The following is a 24,700-nucleotide window of genomic DNA, read 5'->3' as shown; positions in this document are numbered from 1 at the left end:
CCTTAAGGGGTTAAAAAGGCCTCTGAAAAATGTAATCTGATTGGTTGCTATAGGTAACTGCACCACTCTTCTTCTATACAGGTTTTCTCCCCCATTATTTCTTACTATTTGTTTTTGGTTCCACATTGAATCAAATTTTTTTTGTCCCATATGTTTGTTGTCAGTTTTTTGTCTATAGTTGTTCCATTTTTGTGTTATATGTTTAATGGTTTACTTTCATTTGAATAAACTTGTAGATACACAGATATGTAAAAAGTTTAGATGGGTCAGTATCTCAGTCCTGAGACCCCCTCTGATTGTTAGCTATAGCAGAGTGAAGCGTGTGGCAGCGCATTTTACTCTCTGGCGCACCGCTCAGTAACTGCTAGAGATGGGTTCCATAGACTTAGAATGGAGCCTGTATTACAATCAGTTGGACTGAGTGGCGAGCCAGCACTGAGATCACTACCAATCTTTTAATAAAAAAATAAAATAATAATATTTAGTTGGGGTCATGTAAAAATAAAAAAGAAGCTATACTCACCTCCCCCCTGCAGCTGCTGTGCCAGTGATCCTGGTCCCTGCTCATCACCGCTGCTTTCTGCAAATGCAAATATGTGTAAAAACAGATGTACAAACATAGTAGCCTTAGGCATTTCTAGGTTTCTACATCTACAGCATTTTTGCCTACAATTCCGCTTTGAAATTGCAGGCAGAAATTTTTAGTGAATGGGTTTTCCATTCACTAAATTCACACTTTGGAATTTTTGAAGCAGAATTTGTGAATGGAAAATCCGTTCTAAAATATCCGCCTAAAGAATGGCGTTGCTCTTTCCTCAGGCAGATATCCTCACGGAACACATTGCAGTCTATTGGGGACTGCAATGTCCGCGCGGTCCTAGAGCCGACTGAATCAGTCGGCACTGGCCGCACTCGGAATCTCTAGACGGAAATTTTCTGTCTGGAGATTCCGCAGTGTGAACCTAGCCTGAGGGTCTATTCACATGGCGGAATTTCTGCTTGCACAATTCCTCCTCAAATTAAAAGCCCATAGACTTCTATGGGATTCCGCACTCCCATTCAACTTTCTGAAATTCCGCTTGCGGAATTGATGCGGAATCTGTGCGGAAATTCCGCAAGCAGAATTTCAGAAGGTTGAATGAAAGTGCGGAATCCCATACAAGTCTATGGCTAAGTTCACACTGCGGATTCCGACTGAATCAGTCAGCGCTAGGACCGCACGGACATTGCAGTCCCCTATAGACTGCAATGAGTCCCACGAGTATTTCCGCCTGAAGAATGAGCAGCGCCATTCTTCAGGCGGAAATTTTTAAGCGGATTTTTCATTCACAAATTCCGCTTCAAAAATTCCGAAGTGTGAATTTGTGAACGGAAAACCCATTCATTAGCTTGTGCATTTCTGCCTGCAATTTCAAAGCGGAATGGCAGGCAGAAATGCCATAGTCTGAACCTAGCCTTAGTCAGATCTTCCTATTTGTGTACAAATAATAAAAAAGAAGTCTGTGACAAAGAGGGAAAAAACATTATGTATGTACAGTAAAAAGGAGTGAACAGTACAGTCACATTTATAAAACAAACAACAGTACTGCTCATAGTAAAAAAAATTATAATAATATTAATACAGTGATCCCTCAACTTATAATGGCCTCAACATACAATAGTATCAACCGCTATATTACTGAAGTGTATGCACTCCCTGGTGTCTGGTAGCGCCCCCTACAGTACAGGGAGGTATTACCTGTTCTGTACTATTCTTTACCTGTATTACTGAAGTGTATGCACTGACTGATGTCTGGTAACGCCCCCTACAGTACAGGGAGGTATTACATGTTCTGAACTATTCTTTACCTGTATTACTGTAGTGCATGCCCTGACTGGTGTCTGGTAGCGCCCCCTACAGTACAGGGAGGTACTACATGTTCTGTACTACTCATTACCTGTATTACTGAAGTGCATGCACTGACTGGTGTCTGGTAGCGCCCCTCTACAGTACAGGGAGGTATTACATGTTCTGTACTCTTTACCTGTATTACTGAAGTGTATGCACTGACTGGTGTCTGGTAGCGCCCCCTACAGTACAGGGTGGTATTACATGTTCTGTACTCTTTACCTGTATTACTGAAGTGTATGCACTGACTGGTGTCTGGTAGCGCCCCCTACAGTACAGGGTGGTATTACATGTTCTGTACTCTTTACCTGTATTACTGAAGTGTATGCACTGACTGATGCCTGGTAGCGTCCCCTACAGTACAGGGAGGTATTACATGTTCTGTACACTTTACCTGTATTACTGAAGTGTATGCACTGACTGGTGTCTGGTAGCGCCCCCTACAGTACAGGGTGGTATTACATGTTCTGTACTCTTTACCTGTATTACTGAAGTGTATGCACTGACTGATGTCTGGTAGCATCCCCTACAGTACAGGGAGGTATTACATGTTCTGTACACTTTACCTGTATTACTGAAGTGTATGCACTGACTGGTGTCTGGTAGCATCCCCTACAGTACAGGGAGGTATTACATGTTCTGTACACTTTATCTGTATTACTGAAGTGTATGCACTGACTGGTGTCTGGTAGCATCCCCTACAGTACAGGGAGGTATTATATGTTCTGTACACTTTATCTGTATTACTGAAGTGTATGCACTGACTGGTGTCTGGTAGCGCCCCCCTACAGTACAGGGAGGTATTACATGTTCTGTATTCTTTACCTGTATTACTGAAGTGCATGCACTGACGGGTGTCTGGTAGTGCCCCCTACAGTACAGGGAGGTATTACATGTTCTGTACACTTTACCTGTATTACTGAAGTGTATGCACTGACTGGTGTCTGGTAGCATCCCCTACAGTACAGGGAGGTATTACATGTTCTGTACTCTTTACCTGTACCAGGATTAGCTGCTCCTTTGGACACCAGGTGAGGGCGACTCCATGTTACTTTTTTAGGACACTGCGTGTTCTGTACAGGACCCTGAAGAAGATTCTGTCCTCTACATAGACCAGTGTTTCCCAAGCAGGGTGGCCCCAGCTGTTGCAAAACTACAACTCCCAGCATGCCCGGACAGCTACTGGAAGTTGTAGTTTTGCAGCAGCTGGAGGCTCCCTGCTTGGGAAACACTAACACAGACAGTGATTACAGCTCCCAGCAGATCTTTATTACTTTTATATGTAAGGATTTGCTTTATCTGTATTAGTTATCTACTTATTTTTCTTTAATCCTCACTTTTTCCTATTTTTGGATGACATTTTGGTGGCTTCAGAACCAATTACCAGGTTTCCATAGAGTTATGGTCTCAACATACAATGGTTTCAACATACAATGGTCGTCCCAGAACCAATTAATATTGTAACAGAGGGAGGGACCACTGTATACATATATATACATATATATATATATATATATATATATATATATATATACACACACACATACACATATTATAAATATATATATTCACAGTAGAGAAATCACAGACAACTACTAATAAGCTGTACTGTAATAATACTAGCAAACCACAAGCAACAAATGTTCCAATAATAATAAGCAGAAGAAACAAACATTGTACGGCTGCCTCTAGCGGCCACTATACGCCACTGCAGCTGTCCCCCCTGTCACATGATCGTGGTGCACGTGTATATGACACAAAGCCTTATGGAGGGGGAGACATGGTCCAGGAGGAGGGGGCAGCTGACTAGTATTAGACGAGGAGCAGCAGTTACCTGTGTGCCGGCCGCTCAGGCAGGGGAGGACCTCTCCTCCCAATATTCCCGGGACAGGAGGAGACACACGATCATCCCTGAGGACATTGTATCACTGGAGGCTCTTCTAGGGAGCCTTGGGGGGGCACAGGAGCAGGGGCACCTCTCAGTAATCCGGATCCCTGCTCTGGTGGGTGTCTCAGACTGGCACAGAAGCCCCTAGATCTGTCTACTTGGGAACCTTCTCTGTCTGGTGGTCTCCTGGGGCTGAGACACAAGCCTCCAGACTGCACTGCAGGGTCCTAGCTGCCTGCGTTCAGCCCATCTGGGTGAGTGTCTTGTTTTTGTGGCTTTTCTTACTGGTTATTGGTGTTTTATTATTCTGTATGTCTGGTTATGGCTGATGCAGCATCTTTGGTCTCCTATCTTGTGCAGTCTGTAGTGGGGGTGGGGGTGTCAGTGCTTACTCATAACTCTTCTCTCTTCTTCAGGACTAAGTTGTGTGGTGCACCCAGCCTGCACTGTCCCTGCTGTCAGCTGGAGAAGCCCTGTGCTGTAGAATGAGTGCCCTACCTCTGCTGACTGCTGAATGATGATGGAGCGAGGACGTGTGCTACGTGCAGGGGACATGCTGACACTGACATGGATAGAGTGCATCAGCTGGGGAAGTCCATAAAGAGTGAAGCGAAGCTACCAAGCCAGGACCAGGGTCAGCCCAGAGTGGGATCTGCATTACTGGGCGTCAGAATGGGGGTACAAGGACTTCCACAACTCCCGGTGACGGCCTCCCACCCCCCACCAGATATCCACTCTACACTGAACGCAGGTAATAGGTGCCATTATCGGTCACAGCAGGAGAATTCCAATGCGGAGGCTTTGTCTGTTGAAGCAGATCCAGACTCCCTGTTGACCTGCTCTGTTGCGCCGGTCAGACCACGTGTTTTAACTAATGGGGAGATACCGATGGTAAGAGCGGGAGCAATAGTGAACCGGGAGATGGTTGGTTCATTTTCCAGGGAAGTTGAAGGTGGCAGCACTTGCCAAGATGGGTTGTTGACCATGAACAGTCGAAGAGATGGATTGCTTGTTAAAAGGAAATGGACTGGAAATGGGTTAACGGAGAATGGGGTTATGGCACTGGAGAGTGGACCGTCTGTATTCTCTCCTATGGAGGGCAAGAGATGGAAATCTGAGGTACATCCTGATACCCAGGCCCAGCAGGATCCTAGCTGCAGAAGAGAGGCACACCATACCACAAATCCTCAGTGGAACAGCACTTCGATAGTATCTGACGAAAAATTGGCCTTAGACTACATCGTTCCTTGTATGATGTATTATGGCATTTGTGTCAAGGACCACTTTTTAGGAGAAACTTTGGGTTCTCGTGTCCTGGATGAGGTGGAGTTACTCAACCGCAGTGGGAAGTTTAGGGATGGACAACTTGTCAGCCAGAGAACCATACCTTCCAAAAATATTCGGGGAGATCAGATTGCCTGGGTTGAAGGGAAGGAGCCCGGCTGTGAGAACATTGGAACCCTTATGTCCAGGATCGACAAGGTTATCATGCACTGCAGCGGGAAACTGGGCAGCCATATCATCAATGGCAGAACCAAGGTGAGTTGGGAGATCTAGATCTATGTGCAAAATGATATCCAAATCGAAAAAAAATGTCCTACCAGATACTATAAAAACAAAATATTCAAGTTTTGATAAAGACCTCATGTTACCTTCTGTAGCCCTTACAACTTGTGTGGTGGGTCTCATAATAGAGGGTTAACTAAGCTTTCTTTCATCTGGGGCAATGGTTTATTTGGCTGCCCCAGCCCACTATCTGAATACCAATATGGCTTGTTGCGCCCCCCCCCCCCCCCCAGTCTTCGTACCCCAGTTGACCCCATCCCCAGCTACACGCTTGCCCCATAGTTCCCTAGTTCACGCAGGGTAGGGATGGTCGGACACATCAAAGAGGTTGTTTGTTCTTCTGTAAATTCGGTGCCCGCTGGGGTATATGGCCCTTCGGTCACTGGCATTGTAGAGCAAAGCTTACTGGCTGAAGAGTCACGTATCTGTGTACGCAGCACTGCAGTAAAGATCATTGTTTGTCAGGAGGAGGACAGCAGAAATCGGACAGGACCTCAGATTTTAGCCGTCGCCCCTTTGTGTCTCGCACACATTCTATGTACGATGCCAGTGTCTAGCCATGGTGGTGTTAGGAAATGTTTGTCACATACACGTAGCGTCTGTTCACTTGCCCAGCCCCCCTCGTGCTATAGTACTTCCCAAACACAGGCTGAGATCTTTATGAAATCCCTGCCAAAAAGAGAGTTGGGTAACGGTCTCTCCTGAGGGTAATGTTTTCCTACAAGAGCCCTGCCATACGCCAAAGTGTCAGTAATCCTTGAAGAACCAAAATATTGTCTTATGATGTTCATAGAGCGGAACCGTCTATGGTGAGATTATCCGTCCCAGCAGTCCCTGTTTTTAGCCAGTCTTGTGTCATGTGATCCCATGTTACATGTAGAGTATTGTGGGACATCATAGTCTTGGGAACCTGAAGCCAGAAAACATAAAATGCTTGTACTCTCTAATTCCTTTAGTCCTCCAGCTAATAATCCAGTAATATTCATACTCTGACTTGTGAATAATTTACATAAAAAAATAAAAAATATAATTATAATATATATTAAAAATAAATAAAACGTATCTCAAAATTAGGAAACCACAAGGTATGTCACAATATAGTAACCAAAATGTGGTAACCAATAAGAATGATGTTATAACAGGGCTTGTTCCAAAGAAAATTCTTTTTTTTCTGGCGTATTTTTGCCGCAAACTAACCTGACGTATTGTAAAATAACGGTCATTGTTTTCCCTTGTTTAGCGGAAGCCTTTTTTTTAAATTTCCGTCAGTATAATTTTTTTTTTGCTTATGTTACGTTCTTAAAATTTTAACTTTTTTTTTTTTTCCGTACAACTGCCCCCCCCCAGGCTAATTAGTCACACCCCATCATTATAAAGGCAAAGCTCTTAGGTTATGTTCACATGGGCAGTGTCTGCACAGAACATTTCCGTGTGGACATTGCCCCGACAGCAGAGCCTGGACAGAACATGCCGGCACTAGGACCACGTGGAAATGCGCCATCTTATAGACATCAATGCATTTCCAAGCAAAATCTGACATGTCTATTCTTTCTGTGGACGGCAGAATCGGGATTTTCTGCTGTGGAATTTCCACCTTGTACGCAGTGCAGCAGAATCCTATTCAAATCAATGGGACTCTGCTGCAGCGGACTGTTTGTGCGGAATCTTCTGGTGGAATTCCACATGGACATTCCTTCATGTGAACATAGCCTTAAAGGGGTACTGCGGTGGAAAACATTTTCAAATCAACTGGTGCCAGAAAGTTAAACAGATTTGTAAATTACTTCTATTAAAAAATCTTAACCCTTCCAGTACCTATCAGCTGCTGTATGCTCCACAGGTACTCTGTTGAAAAACTTTTTTTTTGTTGTTTTTTTTAAATCAACTGGTGCCTGAAAGTTAAACAGATTTGTAAATTCCTTCCATTTAAAAATCTTAACCCTCCCAGTACTTATCGGCTGCTTTTTACATTTCTTTTCTGTCTGACCACAGTGCTCTCTCCTGACACCTCTGTCTGTCTCAGGAACTGTCAAGAACAGAGCAAGTCCCCATAGCAAACCTCTCCTGCTCTGGACAGTTCCTGACATGGACAGACATGTCGGAAAGAGAGCACTGTGGTCAGACAGAAAAGAAATGTAAGAAGCAGCTGATAAGTACTGGAAGGATTAAGATTTTTAAATGGAAAGAATTTACAAATCTGTTGAATGTTCTGGCACCAGTTGATTAAATAAAAAATCGTTTTTCAGTGGAGTACCTCTTTAATAGAGAAAGGTACCCATTTATGACACACTTTTGGCTAAGTTGCAATATAGTTTCTCAGTAAAGCGTGGCTCTAGGAAAGCTGGGTGACAGCTACTAAGAACGCTATTACAGCTGAGGTTGTCACTCAACAGGAATGGAGCATTGTAGTCTAATAGAGTGATTTCCAACCACAGTTCCTCTGGCTTTTGCAAAACTACAACTCCCAGCATGCCCAGACAGCCTCCGGCTGTCTGGGCATGCTGGGAGTTGTAGTTTTGCAACAGCTAAAGGCACCCTGGTTAGGAAACACTGATCTAATAGTTGCCAATTAGTTTGATATATTCATTTATCTTTTTTTTAAATCTTTATCTTATGTAGAATAGTTTTTTATTATAGTGCACAGAGTAAAAGTATTTCTCCTGTTGGTGTTTACATAACTGTTAGTTGCAGCGTCACTTTTGTTTGGAACTGTCTTTTTCACCTTACGGGTATACAAATCCATAACAGTTAAAAGGACATGTATGTCTCTCATCTGGGGGAACTGGATTTACGAGATTGTTAATATCTACATTGACCCATCCGACTGGATCCCTGTCCTTAGGGATGATCTACTAATGTGTTAATTGAGCACTCCAGGCTGTCCTGGCATGCTGGGAGTTGTAGTTTTGTAACAGCTGGAGGCCTCCTGGTTGCGAAACACTGGCCTATTCTAAGAATAGTCCGGCAATATTTACAGCAGGGCTTGACAATTGTGTTATGAATCAAGGAGCCAGCAAAAAAAAAAAAAAAGTTAGGAGCCAGGATGCCGAACGTCGCTTAACGTTATGTCACGCAACGCGATGCTATAGTGTCCCCTCATCTCTCCCTGTGTCACAGTTATTAGTGTCCCCTCATTTCTATTTGTGTCAGTTATTAGTGTCCCCCTCATCTCTCCCTGTGTCACAGTTATTAGTGTCCCCTCATTTCTATTTGTGTCAGTTATTAGTGTCCCCCTCATCTCTTCCTGTGTCACAGTTATTAGTGTTCCCCTCATCTCTCCCTGTGTCACAGTTATTAGTGTCCCCTCATTTCTATTTGTGTCAGTTATTAGTGTCCCCCTCATCTCTTCCTGTGTCACAGTTATTAGTGTTCCCCTCATCTCTCCCTGTGGGACAGTTATTAGTGTCCCCTCATTTCTATTTGTGTCAGTCATTAGTGTCCCCCTCATCTCTTCCTGTGTCACAGTTATTAGTGTCCCCCTTATCTCTTCCTATGTCACAGTTATTAGTGTCCCCCTCATCTCTTCCTGTGTCACAGTTATTAGTGTCCCCTCATCTCTCCCTGTGTCACAGTTATTAGTGTCCCCTCATCTCTCCCTGTGTCACAGTTATGTGTCCCCTCATTTCTATTTGTGTCAGTCATTAGTGTCCCCCTCATCTCTCCCTGTGGGACAATAATTAGTGCCCCCTCATCTCTCCCTGTGTCATAGTTATGAGCACCCCCTTCATCTTAATGTGTCACAGTCATTAGTGTCCCCCTCGTCTTTCCCTGTGTCAGTCATTAGTGTCCCCCTAATTTCCCTGTGTGACAATATTTAGCATCCCCTCATCTCTCCCTGTGTTATAGTTATTAGCACCCCCCTTTATCTTACTGTGTCAGTCATTAGTGTCCCCCTCATCTCTCCCTGTGTGACAGTCATTATTGTCCCCCTAATTTCTCTGTCACAATAATTAGTGTCCCCTCATCTCTCCCAGTGTCATCTATCTGAGCGGATTCTGCGAAAAAGAATGATCACGAAATTCCGCCGTGTACGCGGTGCGGCAGAATCCCATTGATAACCAGAATTTCCAAGCTAATTTCCCCACCGGATTGATAAATTCCTCCGTCCATGGGTCCTGAGCGGTAAATCTGCCTAGTTATGTGATGATGCCTCTTAGGCCCCAGTATCACTGCAAGAATAGACCGAATTTCCGCCCCGGACTCTGGATAAGATGGAAATGTATTAGCGGATAGTGGTCGCCATCCAGCAACACATATAAACATTTGAGACAACCTGACAGCGGAATAGAACTGGAGGACCGGCATTTATTGCCAATTCTATCTTATGGGGGAAATGGATTGTGAACATTTTAGGATTTAAGTGATGTCCTTAGAGAAGCCTTCTGGGAAAGAGACATTAAATAGTAAAATGGATTTCCCAGGGATGCACTGACATTGTTGGAGAAGAATAATGCTCGCTCAGCCTGTGTTATTCAGCCTAATGCCTGAGATAAGGTGTGGGCGGGTAAATGATTACTAGTGAGTGCCAGATACTGAGTCACCGTGACACTTCGGAGTACGGCATTAACCCGTACTGACCCGCAGTCTGGCCTGCGCCAATGTCATCCTGGGATACCCGGTGCTGTATCTGCTTTTAATTGAAGTGGCAGGGGCAGCATCACCGGTACTGTACAAATACCTTCATATGGAAGGTAAATAATACCGTCCTACTGCCGATCAGTAACATAATGAAGGACCTGACTAAGAGGGTTTAAAGCCTTTGAAACCTGTCGGTCTTTAAATCTGAAATTTCTGAAACATTTATTATTTTTAATACTTGTCCAGAATTTTGGTAAATCTCCCCCATTGTATATGAAAATATTGTAACCTGAGGCCATTGTTAAGTTGAGGGATCACTGTACTTATCTGGAATCTGTTCTGTACATCGCTATTGCGAGGGAAGTGCCACAAAGCATCATTTTTCTATACGATCATTCTTGGAACTGATCCTTGGAGATCCATAACTGACATACTGTACTCTGGCTAAATAATACCACTGTACAGTACTCCGATTTATGCCATAGTGTCATTCTGTAAATAACACTGCCATATAATGCTCACATAATTATTCACTGCGTAAGTACTTCCATAGAGTGCATATAGAAAGGTATAAATACAAAGCAAAAGATGCAATAAGGTGCAGTAAACATAAACTAAATGAGGGATAGACTGGCACAGAGGTAGAGGGCACCCTGTCCGGGAGGGCTTACAGTCCACTAGGGAGGGGAACGTGGGTAAGGGGAAGAGACTGCTCCTATGTGTAGTGCTAGCAGGGCTCTCTTAGGTTGCAAGGTTGTCTGAAGAAATGGGTTTATAGGTTACTATTGAAGGTTTACTCAATATGTGGGATGCCCGGGAGAAATACTGGAGATGGTTGCAGACGAGAGAAGCTCAGAAGGAGGTCGTGTGAGGATCATTCCGAATATTTATGCTCCTTTATCTGGGTAGCTGCAGGTCAAAGGTAGTTGGGAATGTGTATACCTGTCATTGCTTATTAGTAGTTGTATGTGATTTATCTACTGTGGAAAATATATATATATATATTTATACAGTGGTCCCTCCCTCTGTTACAATATTAATTGGTTCCAGGACGGTCATTGTATGTTGAAATCATTGTATCAATACAATACAGGAATATGGGTGACACTACTGTGGTAGATGTATACAGTGACATTGGCTAATCCCTCAACACTGATGATAAAATTGAGACATTCGCCAGTATATCCTTATATGAAGGACGTACCAGAGACCGCACACCAACGCCAAGGTTTCTCAAATGGTGCGGGACCTAACGCTAATCCTACCTGTGTGTGATAAGCAAAACCATTGTATGTTGAGACCAGAACTCTATGGAAACCTGGTAATTGGTTTTGAAGCCCCAAAATGTCATCCAAAAATAGGAAAAGTGAGGATTAAAGAAAAATAAGTAGATAACTAATAGAGATAAATCAAATTCTTACATATAAAAGTAATAAAAATCTTCTGGAAGCTGTAATCACTGTCTATGTAGAGGACAGGAGCTTCTTCAGGGTCCTGTACAGGTAAAGTGTACAGAACATGTAATACCTCCCTGTACTGTAGGGGGCACTACCAGACACCAGGCAGTGCATACACTTCAGTAATACAGGTAAAGAGTACAGAACATGTAATACCTCCCTGTACTGTAGGAGGCACTACCAGACAGGAATTCAGTGCATGCACTTCAGTAATACAGGGGTTTTACCAGTGAATGCCCATTCTGATTGGTCGGTTCTTTCATCCATTGGTCCAGAAAAGATCATTGTATTTTGAAACTATTGTATGTTGAGGCCATTGTAAGTTGGGGGACCAGTGTGTGTTTTTGTTTTGAATTTGATCAGTATGTGGCCAGGTATATACATGTCTTGGCTAGGTGTATACCTATGTGGGCTGAAGTAGTAACATATTGCTGAGCTACTGGGTTCAAATCTGATCAGGACATTATCTACATGACATGGAGTTTGTATTCTGGACAGTTTCTGGACTGTTGTGTGTGTGCAGGGATGTGGTGTTTGTATCGCCTGAAGCCCGGGACATGCGGTTCTGGACGCCGGGCAGGTGAATTTTTCAAGTCCTTAGCCCTGCTTCGGGCAAGCAGGGCCAGACCTGAAAGCCCAAGACATGCACGGTGGTGCTCACAGGGGAGTATGGAGCGGGCTCCCGACTCCTGCCCACTCCGTACTCTGCAGCCCTCGACTGTTTTTTTAGTAGCTGGGCGGCCGCCACTAATAGCCAGCATGCGGCTATCCCAATCGCCTCAGCTGGCTATTTAAATAGAAACTAGTCAGAGTGCCAGTTAGCCCGGCCATTGCCAGTTAGCACCTCATTAGCATCTACCGAAAATAGAAGCTTACAGCGGAACGGCAAAGCGGATCCTGGCACGGTAAGGATCAAACTGATCAGCGTCCCCCGCACTAAGAGCCAGTACCGCTGGTTAGTGCGGGGGGAGAAAGCTGACAGTTTTCCTTTAACACAGTTCATATAGTGCGTTTCTCGACTGCAGTAATGCGCTAGTAATCCGTACACTATTCCAGATGCTCCCAGAAAACCAATATTGCTGCCATGTATCGCATTAGTCCAACAATGAGACTCTAAGTTGGCATAGTATGGCACTCCAGATACAAGTCACGCTATTGTTATCTCATAGTTCATCATTAATACATAATGCACCTGCATCTTTCAATAATCCATTTTCTATTCACATCACATTGCTGCAGTGTGATTATAATACATATGAAGAGCATTCACATTGAGTGCGTATCAGTTGTGCTGACATTATAGATGCGTTTATTGCTTCAGTGACCGTAGCAGCACAGAGATGCATAGTGATATAAATGCAACAGTCCATGCGAGGGTTCCGCAGTGAATACTTTCCTCACATTACTGATAGTTCAGGTACAGTTCACACTAGTAGTGCGTTACTGCTTCCATGATTAAATCCACAGCAGGCATTGCGAATAAGCATTATAAAACATCAGAGATGTGGAAATCCTATCACCCGACGCCCGGGACATGTAGTTCCGGGCACCGGGCAATTAATTTTTTATAGATTTAGCCCTGTATCGGGCAAGCAGGGTCGGAGCGACTTCCCCCCACTTTTTTAAAATTTTTTTATAATGCCAGTGTGAGGCGCTGGAGCGGATGCAGACTTGCATGGGACACAAGTCTGCACCTCATACGGCGCTCAGGGTGTACGGAGTGGGCTCCTGACTCAAGCCTGCACCATACTAATTTCAGTAGTCGGGGGCCGCATCTAATAGCCTGGCATGCGGCGGTCGCTGCGGGCGGCTATTAACCCTTTAGATCACCGCTGTCAAAGTTGACAGCGGGATCTTTTAACCCTCCCTGGTGGTCTAGGGGGGGCAGCACAATTGCGGGAGGCGATCCCCTGTGGAGGTAGCCGGAGGGCCTACCTCTGCATTCATGGCTGCCCCCATAGATCTGCATTTGATTGAGCCTGGCTTGAGCAGGCTCAACCAAATGAACACAGATCAATGGAGTTCAATAGAACTGCATTGAACTGTGTGAGGGATCTAAATGATTCCTTCTAAAAAAAAATGTATTAAAAAAAAAAAAAAAAAAAAAAAAAAAAAAGGTTTAACACTCATTATCCCCTTCCATATTAGAGGTAGGTTCACACGGGCGGATTTATCTGCAGGTTTCCCACTGCGTATATGAAAGGGGCGGTCCCTTCTGACTTCAATGGGGCTTATGGTGGATTTTCCGCAGCCTAAATTCCGCCTCGGAAAATGTGCGGCGGATAGCAGAGAAGAGCCCGCCCCCTTTCAAATACACAGTGGGAAATTTGCAAATAAATCCGCCCGTGTGAACGTACCCTAAAAGTTCATATCACCCCCCTTTTCCATATAAAAATATGTAAACATAATAAAAATAAACATATTTGGTATTGGCGTGTGCATAATTGACTGAACTATTAAAAAAATAACATTTTATATCCCCTACGGTAAATGGCGTTTTCATAACATCATATCCCAGAAAAAATGAAGTAAAAAAGTGTTCAAAAAGTCTGATCAATGCCAAAATGGTACCAATACAAACAACATATTACGGCCCCAAAAATGAACTCTCATACAGCACATTATATGGAAAAATAAAAATATTATTGGGGTCAAGGCTTTTTTTTTTTTTTTTTATTAAAAAGTAAAAAAAATAATAATAATAATTATTAAAAGGTGACGGAAACTAAGCAAATTTTGGTATTGTTGTAATCAGGCTGACCTAAAGTTTCAAAATAATATGTAAATTTGACCACAAGGTGAATGGTGAAAAAAAGGAAAACCCCAAATTTGCATTTTTTTCAATTTCACCACACAAATAATTTTTTGTTTGTTTCAGAGCATAAGTTATGGAGAAATGAAAGGTGTCATCACAAAGTATACACCGCTCGCAAAAAACAAGCCTCATATGGGTCGGTAGATGGAAAAATAAGAAGGCTGGGTTCACACTACGTTTTTCAACTACGGTTCCCGCATACGTTTTCTATCAAAAACCGTATGGGAAAAAAACTGATGGAACAGTATGGAAAAAAGTAAACCGTATGCGTTTTTAAACAGTATACTGTTTTTAAAAGTGCATACTGTTCCGTCAGTTTTTATAGGAAAAAACCCATACGTTTTTGAAAATTTTGTCCATTTTTAATGGGAGGGGTCTTGGGTGGGGACTTTAGGATTCAAATGCGCATGTGCAAAGTAAAAACGTATAAGTTTTTCCCGTGTGGAACCGTATACATGTGCCTTTCCCATTAATGTCCATGTTAAAAAAAACGTATGCGGTTGCAGTACGGTTTTTAAACCGGGGTCAAAACCGTGGTTGACCACGATTTTGTCTCCGGTTTAAAAACCGTACTGCAACCGCATACGTTTTTTTTTAACATGGACATCAATGGGAAACGCACATGTATACGGATCCATACGGGAAAAACTTATACGTTTTTACTTTGCACATGCGCATTTGAATCCTAAAGTCCCCACGCAACACCCCTCCCATTAAAATTGGACAACATTTTCAAAAATGTATGGTTTTTTTTTCTATAAAAACTGACGGAACTGTATGCACTTTTAAAAACAGTATACTGTTTAAAAACGCATACGGTTTACTTTTTTCCATACTGTTCCATCTGTTTTTTTGCCATACGGTTTTCTTTAGAAAAACGGATTGAAAACAGTATGGCAAAAATGTGATGTGAACCCAGCCTTATGGCTATTATAGGACGAGGAGGAAAAAACGAAAGTGCAGAAACTAGTAAAGACCCCATTTTCGTACTATTTTGGTTGAACTTATTTTATCCACCAGGGCAAGTGGATTTTCTTGAAGGGCAAGTAGATTGTGTTCCGATTTAGTCCCTTGGACAAGTAGTTTTTTTTTTTTAAATTTCCACACCCCTGAACATGCGTAGCTTAAATTTATAATCTTATTGATCTCTCTAAGATAGAGCAGTAATATTAAGCTGCTAAGTTGTTCTCTCAAGATGGACTGATCTTAGTTACCAGTCCAGTGCATAGAACAGGTACATCTCCCTAGTAACAATATAGCGTGAGTTGCTATCGGAAGGCTCCTTCCTCTATTAAGATAGTTGCAATATTATAAATATGATATTAGGCTTCAATGTCACCACTGTCATTTTCATACAGGCATTAACATCATGACAAGTCCGTAATAGAGCCTCCACATCATGTTTTAAATATCTTTGTGCTGTGGTCACACTTAGCTTTATTTCTTCCCAGTGCGGTTGTCTGCAGCCTCTGAAGTCCGCGCTTCCAATATGACGGCTCCATCTATGAAGGGGTCCAAGGTCCAACGTGTTTCATTAGCTCAATTCATCAGGGACCATTTTACAGCTTGGTCTCCTAATTTGTCTTACTGTGCGTGCGGCACTGATGGCGGCCGTACTCTGACAACATACCTGTGCGTGTGATATACCTGTATGCTCCTCCCCCACACGGCTCGAATATCCAATCGAAAGCATGGATGTCACTAAATGGTGACATATACTCCACACTGCCGAACCATGTGACCGAAGGTGCTTTTTCAGCTGATCAGAAGGAAGCGTTCCACACCTCGTTCTGATCCTACACTGCAGTGCTAGGTAGGTAATCCTTAGCTTGCGTTCCAGTGGATGTCATTATGGTTTTTGAACACTCACCACTTGCAACTTTAAAGGGGTACTCCAGTGGAAAACTTTTTTTTATTTTTTTTAAATCAACTGGTGCCAGAAAGTTAAACAGATTTGTAAATTACTTATATTAAAAAATCTTAATCCTTCCAGTACTTATTAACTGCTGAATACTACAAAGGAAATTCTTTTCTTTTTGGAACACAAAGCTCTCTACTGACATCATGACCCCAGTGCTCTCTGCTGACATCTCTGTCCATTTCAGGAACTGTCCAGAGCAGCATATGTTTTCTATGGGGATTTTCTCCTACTCTGGACAGTTCCTAAAATGGACAGAGGTGTCAGCAGAGAGCACTGGGGTCATGATGTCAGCAGACAGCTCTGTGTTCCAAAAAGAAAAGAATTTCCTCTGTAGTATTCAGCAGCTAATAAGTACTGGAAGGATTAAGATTTTTTAATAGAAGTAATTTACAAATCTGCAAAAAATGTGTGTGTGCAGCTCACAACCAGGTATCCGAGGTTAATGTGGTTAAAAGATCGATCCCCACCAGTCAAAAGTAACACCTCAAGAATACCACCCACTGGGTACACAATGAAAATGACTGAAAACAGTTAGTTTTAAAAAATGTAAAGATTTATTAAAATACAATTAAAATAAATTAAGAAAAACCATTGCCATATAAAACATAATACTCAGAACAATATTGGATGACTAATATATTATTCTGCCATTGGGCCCTAATGGGAGGATTAAAGTGAATGGGATAGAGGAACTGCCTATGATTTGTGCCAGCAATACTATTTACTAGCACATGCCGATCGTCCGGAATATGCTGCTAATCCGGCAATTAGGGTGTTAGATGGAAAGTCAGTCGTTGTGCTGATGTAAACTGTGCTGCCCATAGTCTATAGCAGGATGAATGGTTGTTTCTCACCGTTGTAGCTGGTCCCGTACTGCGACGGGCCGGAGATGGTAATTCCTGTAGTTGCTGCGCTGTTACCGGCGGTGGATAAGCAGAGTGATCTTTGTCGAGCCTGTTGGAAATAGGGCTCCGGTTCGGGTGTCGGACCCTCACTCCGATGTCTAAAGCCGGATACTTGTAGTAGAGGCAGCGATCTTGCTATACGCCCGGTAGGTGGGACTTTTTGATCAAAGCAGCAGGTGCAGTGGGCAGCTATATTCAGTTGTTAGGTGTCGGCTTCCATGTTGGCAGTGCGTCCGTATACCGCTCTGTTCAGACTGAGTAGAAGTCTAGACGCGTGTCGGGGTGCTATAACCGATCCCTTCCTCAGTAGGCAAGTTGAACTAGCAGCATATTCCGGACGATCGGCATGTGCTAGTAAATAGTATTGCTGGCCAAATCATAGGCAGGTGCTCTATACCAGTGGTCTTCAAACTGTGGCCCTCCAGATGTTACAAAACTACAATTCCCAGCATGCCCGGACAGCCTTTGGCTGTCCGGGCATGCTGGGAGTTGTAGTTTTGCAACATCTGGAGGGCCACAGTTTGAAGACCGCTGCTCTATACCATTCACTTTAATCCTGCCATTAGGGCCCAATGGCAGAATAATATATTAATCATCCAATATTGTTCTGAGTATTATGTTTTATATGTTAATGGTTTTTCTTAATTTATTTTAATTGTATTTTAATAAATCTTTACATTTTTTTTTTTTTTTTTTCAAACTGTTTTCAGTCATTTTCATTGTGTACCCAATGGGTGGTATTCTTGAGGTGTGGTTAAAGGGGTATTCCAGGCAAAACCTTTTTTTTTTTTATATATATCAACTGGCTCTGGAAAGTTAAACAGATTTGTAAATGACTTCTATTAAAAATTTTTAATCCTTCCAATAGTTATTAGCTTCTGAAGTTGAGTTGTTGTTTTCTGTCTAACTGCTCTCTGATGACTCACGTCCCGGGAGCTGTGCAATTCCTATGGGGATATTTTCCCATCATGCACAGCTCCCGGGACGTGACATCATCATTGAGCAGTTAGACAGAAATCTTCAGAAGCTAATAACTATTGGAAGGATTAAGATTTTTTAATAGAAGTCATTTACAAATCTGTTTAACTTTCCGGAGCCAGTTGATATATATAAAAAAAAGGTTTTGCCTGGAGCACCCCTTTAAGTCTTTCTATATAATTTACAAATCTGTTTAACTTTCCGGCACCAGTTGATTAAAAAAGGTTTTCCACCGGAGTACCCCTTTAATCAAATTATAATAAGGCCCATTTGTAGTGAAATTGGGAGACCTAATACTCATTCATTTATGAACTCATTCACTTTTGTATGTAGTAGTAGTAGTAGGTGTAGTAGGTATAGTAGTATCTGGGCTGGTGTATTCATTCATTGCATATTATATAAGGATCTGGGCTGTATACAGATTAGTATAGGTTCTTCTGGCCTATTTGGGTTGTGTAAATATTAGTCACGGCGGAGTTTACGGATAGTACACTGTTTTTGCATATTTCACAACATTACAAGAAATGATCCAGAAGTTAAGAAAGGTTATCCTGGAAATGTCCCTATTTACTGGAGCAATGACACTTCCTATCTTTGTGTTGATGTGACATGACTTGTGTGTTGTTGTATGTACATATTATTTAGGAAGGTCTCGGACGAGCATTACATCCCCTTTATTTTTCTGCTCTGCTTGTTAAAAAATCAAAGCCTCTGCCCCTTTATTTTTTGTGTATGGTGAACTTGAGGTCTGACAAATTGTGAACCATCAGAACTTCTGACAGCACTATACAGAGGGTGGGGAGGGGTAACAATAGCAGTGGCGTTGCTAGGGTTGGTGTCACCCGGTGCGGTAGAAAATGGTGTCACCCCCATACCTTCCCCCCCCCAGTAAGTTTTTAGCCTGTTATGACAGACACCACTGTTGTAGCGCATTGTGAGAAATTCCAGTATAATAATCAGATATACCAGTTGCCACAGAATGGGAAAGTGTTAAAGAAGTTTTCACCATTTAAATATACAGCTCCCAGAATTACTTAAAGGGGTACTCCACTGGAAAACATTTTCTTTTATATCAACTGGTGCCAGAAAGTTAAACAGATTTTTAAATTACTTCTATTTAAAATCTTAATCCTTACAGTACTTATAAGCTGTTGTATTCTCCACAGGAAGTTGTGTAGTTCTTTCTAGTCTGTCCACAGTGCTCTGTCTGTCCATGTTAGGAACTGTCCAGAGCAGGATAGGTTTGCAATGGGGATTTGCTCCTACTATGCTGACATGGACAAAGGTGTCAGCACAGAGCACTGTGGTCAGACAGAAAATAAATTAAAAAAGAAAAGAACTTCCTGTGAATCACTTATACAGCAGCTAATAAGTACTGGAAGGATTAAGATTTTTAAGTAGAAGTAATTTATAAATCTGTTTAACTTTGTAGCACCAGTTGATAAAAGTTTTATTTTTCCAGTAGAGTACCCCTTTATGCAGTGGTAAGGTTATGCTGGGAGTTGTAGTTCCACTCAACATAACTGTAGAATGACAAGTGACTACAGCTCTGATAGGACATAAAGAGGAGAATGTACAATGATATCAGTGACTACAGGTGACGTCTTCTCTATAGTGAGGAGAATACACAATGATATCAGTGACTACAGGTGACGTCTTCTCTATAGTGAGGAGAATACACAATGATATCAGTGACTACAGGTGACGTCTTCTCTATAGTGAGGAGAATACACAATGATATCAGTGACTACAGGTGACGTCTTCTCTATAGTGAGGAGAATACACAATGATATCAGTGACTACAGGTGACGTCTTCTCTATAGTGAGGAGAATACACAATGATATCAGTGACTACAGGTGACGTCTTCTCTATAGTGAGGAGAATACACAATGATATCAGTGACTACAGGTGACGTCTTCTCTATAGTGAGGAGAATACACAATGATATCAGTGACTACAGGTGATGTCTTCTCTATAGTGAGGAGAATACACAATGATATCAGTGACTACAGGTGACGTCTTCTCTATAGTGAGGAGAATACACAATGATATCAGTGATTACAGGTGACGTCTTCTCTATAGTGAGGAGAATACACAATGATATCAGTGACTACAGGTGACGTCTTCTCTATAGTGAGGAGAATACACAATGATATCAGTGACTACAGGTGACGTCTTCTCTATAGTGAGGAGAATACACAATGATATCAGTGACTACAGGTGACGTCTTCTCTATAGTGAGGAGAATACACAATGATATCAGTGACTACAGGTGAAGTCTTCTATATAGTCTTCCCTTATCTAATTCAGATAGTACATACCGCCTGGTCCAGCTAAATGTTCTCTCTGTAGAATGTGACGCCCAGACGTCTCCATACTATGTCAGCGCATTCTCACCCTCTATGTAAAAACAAGTATTATTATAAACCTGCCAGACACTGTATCCTCTAAATATAATACTACTATACACTATACTCTTTGATTATAAACCTTCCATACACCATACCCACTGAATATAATACTACCACACACTGTACATTCTGAATATAATACCAACCAATACTGTACACTCTGAATATAAATCTGCCACATACTCTACCCCTGAATATAATACCGCCACACACTGTACCCTCTGAATATAAATCTGCCACATACTGTACCCTCTGAATATAAATCTGCCACATACTGTACCCTCTGAATATAAATCTGCCACATACTGTACCCTCTGAATATAAATCTGCCACATACTGTACCCTCTGAATATAAATCTGCCACATACTGTACCCTCTGAATATAAATCTGCCACATACTGTACCCTCTGAATATAAATCTGGTGGTGTTGCTAGTGGATGATGGGGGTGCTAGTACTGGGGAGGTGTTGCTGGAGGATGATGAGGGTGCTACTGGCCATCCCCCCTGGCAGTATCACCCCCATCATCCACCGGCAGGATCATCCTCCAGGCAGGAGCGCTGCCATCATCCACCATCAGGATCTGCTGATGGAGGTGCTGCTGCTCGGGGGGTTTGCTGGTGGATGATAAGGGTGCTACTGCCAGGGGGGGAGCATTAGGTAGGCAGCAGTTCCCCCACTTAAGGTAGGTAGCAGTTCCCCCACATTAGGTAGGTAGAAGTTCCCCACATTAGGTAGGTAGCAGTTCCCCCACATTAGGTAGGTAGCAGTTTCCCCACATTAGGTAGCATAGATTTCCCACATTTGGTACCAGTTACCCCACATTAGGTAGTAATTTTCCCACATTAGGTAGCACAGATTCCTCACATTAGGTAGCATAGATTCCACACATTAGGTAGCATAGATTCCACACATTAGGTAGCAGTTTCCCCACATTAGGTATCACAGATTCCCCACATTAGGTAGCAGTTTCCCCACATTAGGTAGCATAGATTCCCCACATTTGGTAGTAGTTTCCCCCCATTAGGCCGCAGGTTCCCTTGCATGTTCCCCACAATAGGTCAAAGTCTCCCCACATTAGATCGCTGGTTCAAACAAACCCCCCCTTCCCCACACAAAAAAAAATCACACACACACAGAGAGAGAGAGAGAGAGACACACACACACAGTCAGAGAGACACACACTCACAGAAAGACACACACTCAAAGAGAGACACACACACACAGTCACACAAAGACAGAAAGTCACACATAGACAGAGATAGCGACAGACACAAACACACACAGAGAGACACACACTCACAGACACACACACACAAACAGAGACACACAAACAGAGAGAGTGAGACAGACACACACTCACCCACCCAGCGCAGCGCTACTTCTCTCTGGGCGCTCTGCGAGTGACGTCACGTCCTCCTGCGCCGGCCCTGCGGATGGACGTCGGACCGGCGCAACAGAAGACGTGGGGGCGCAGGCCGGTTCACTGTGCAGGTGACGGGGGGGGGGGGGGGGGTGGTGCTATTACGGAGGCGCAACAAGTGAGGACCGGGGGGGGCATTGGATGCTATTACAGAGACAGCACAGCGCAAGTGGGGGCCGGGGGGGGTGCTGCTAGTACGGAGACAGGCAGCGCAACTGAGGACCGGTGGCGTACCTGGTGTCACCCTATCAGGATGGTGTCACCCGGTGCGGGCCGCACCCCCCGCACCCCGGTCACAACGCCACTGGTAACAATACTTTGCATGACCGCTAGAGCTGTCAGTCATAGCTGCCAGGAGAGACAAGGGAAGCTTTAAAGGGGTACTCCACTGGCCAGCGTTGGGAATTAAAGGATCCGAACGCTGTTTTTTGCGCTGCGGGGGTCGGCCACGCCCCACGTGATGTCATAGCCACGCCCCCTCAATGCAAGTCTATGGGAGGGGGCGTGAGGGTCATCACGCCCCCTCCCATAGACTTGCATTGAGGAGGCATGGTCGTGATGTCACGAGGGGCGTGGTCGACCCCCGTAGCGCAAAACCAGCGGTTGGAACATTTACTTCCCAACGCTGGCCAGTGGAGTACCCCTTTAAAAAAAAAAACAAGCTTGGCCAATCATGCCAAATTCTGGTTCTTTCACCAGCCATCAGTCCAAATAAAATCCAGAAACGTGGAACAGACTTTTTGCAAATCATTGCAACCCACAGTTTGCATACAGTGAAACTTTTCCGTGAAGCCCCCCCCCAAAAAAATATATTTTTCAGAAAACTAGTCCTTAATGGGGTTGGTCTTCTCAGAAAAAATGGTCATTACGGTATTTATAGTTTTTTGGTTGACCTTTTTAGGTAGCCAGGCTACCAAACAAGTCACATTGTTTCCATTTCTCATCTAACTGGTTTGTAAAATCTTTTTCCTAGTATGGGAAACATAACAAGCAATTAAATGATATTTACTAGAACTGCTTACTTTCCCCAAAATTCCTTTGAAACTGACCCCGTTTATAGGCTTTTTTTTTTTAACTTCCCTTGTGCACGGGCCAGACCGCTGTGGTTTATTATTTTGGCTTATGTTGTGTTGAAAACCGTTACAATCTAGTGGAGAAAAAAAACCTCCCAACCGCACCCTGTTTATTGTCAGGATGTCAGACGCACCACAAAAGCAGGAATTGCAGAGTAAGTAGTAACCGTTTCAGTGAAAATTAGTGGGGTAGAGTATTTTCCTACTTAGTCAGGAATCGTTCACACAACACAGCGAGACCTCCATCCTTCCTGGATTTTTTTGATTTAAAGGAATTTTTGTTAAAAAAAAAAAAAATAAATATAAAATAAGAGGGGAAGATGTGAAAACTGGGGAGGATGGTGGGGAATGTTTTTTTTTTTTAAAAAAATTTTTTTTTATGTGTGTCAGTTATTATTGTCCCCTCATCTCTCCCCTGTCTCACAACCATAAGTGTCCTCTCATCTTTTACAAAAAAATAAAACTGTTTTACTTACCCTTGCCTCTGTTCCCATGCTGACCCCCGGTTCTGCCTCCGGTGTTCAACATCCGACACCTTCAGTCAGTGTACCAGTGTCACATGACTGGCGCAGCCATTCAGCCGCCTTAGCATTGATGCTTTGTATTCCTGAGTATGAAGCATTACCACTAAGGGCCTCTAATTGGCAGTGGTCACCTGACGTCTGCTTCTCGTGTAATACTGAAATGCCGGCCACAGGCAGAACGAGAGGTCAGCGCAGGAACGGTAAGTATAATTTTTTTTTTTTTTTAAGAGCTAGACAATTCTTATTGGAAAGGGCTGACATAAAACCTGGGCGCCACCACGGCATTCTTAGTCACCATTGCTACCGGGAGTATGGTATTTTCCAAGCCCTGCTCTATTGTCTCCTCCTGTACCTGTTTTTAGCTTAGATCCTGTATTGGAGATATCTATAGGGTAGTAGTAAAGCGCAAAGTTTGGTTTCCAAATAGAAGCCAAAATATTTTACGGAGTGTACAAGATTTCAACTTCTACACGTTACCAGTGAAGTAATAATTAAATAGATAGGTTTGCCATTGTCTGATCTTATATGGTGGCGTACGAGTGGTGATCAAATTGGGAATTGTTAATGTAGCCCAATATCGTAACATGTGAATTCGTACTTAGATGGACAACTAGTCACAAATGGGCATTCTTTACTGTAAAAGCAGTGAGACTATGGCAAACCCCACCACATGATGTTGTGGTGATTAAAGATCAAAAAATGTATCCCCTTTCCGTAGAATAAGAGATAAGTTTCCAATTGCGGGTGGAGGGGTCCAACCGATGGGACTCCCTACGATCTCCCATACGAGGCCCCAACTTGACCCTGGCTCTGCTCTGCTAATGCGCGTTTCGTACCTAGCACGTCAGCTTGTCAAAACACGCCCCCTCCATTCATCTCTATGGGAGAGGTGGAGACCGATTGAATGCTGTGTTTCTGCTTCTCCCATAGAGATAAATGGAGGGGATGTTTCAAGCAGCTGACATGTTGTGTGCGAAACGTCATTTACAGGGGCCGAGCCAGGACCCTGTATGGAAGATCACGTGGGGTTGGTCCCAGTGATCGGGCACTCCGATACATTTTTTTTTTTCACTGGACATCTTCTTTAAAGGGGTATTCCCCTGGAAAACATTTGTTTTTAAATCAACTGTTCCTAGAAAGTTAACCAGATTTGTAAATTACTTCTATTTAATAATCTTAATCCTTCCAGTACAGCTGCTGTATGTGCCACAGGAAGTTCTTTTGTTTTTGAATTTCCTTTCTGTCTGACCACAGTGCTCTCTGCTGACACATC

At 43.1% G+C, this 24,700-nt stretch overlaps 1 protein-coding gene across 2 annotated transcripts in view; it reads left to right on the top strand.

Annotated features, from left to right (window-relative positions):
* Positions 1–3,625: 3,625 nt before the first annotated feature.
* EGLN2 (egl-9 family hypoxia inducible factor 2) overlaps positions 3,626–24,700 on the top strand; it is a 60,083-nt gene continuing 39,008 nt past the window's right edge. For both annotated transcript variants that reach the window (XM_056537618.1, XM_056537617.1), the window contains exons 1-2: positions 3,626–4,030; positions 4,193–5,315. In XM_056537618.1, coding sequence (XP_056393593.1) covers positions 4,344–5,315 — 972 coding nt within the window. In that variant the 5' untranslated portion in view covers positions 3,626–4,030; positions 4,193–4,343. The remainder of the gene's footprint in view (positions 4,031–4,192; positions 5,316–24,700) is intronic.

The sequence above is a fragment of the Hyla sarda genome, chromosome 9 (genome assembly GCF_029499605.1).
Source record: "Hyla sarda isolate aHylSar1 chromosome 9, aHylSar1.hap1, whole genome shotgun sequence".
In the NCBI taxonomy this organism is placed as follows: domain Eukaryota; kingdom Metazoa; phylum Chordata; class Amphibia; order Anura; family Hylidae; genus Hyla; species Hyla sarda.
Note: the sequence above shows the minus strand (reverse complement) of the source record. Positions and strands in the feature narration are given on the sequence as shown.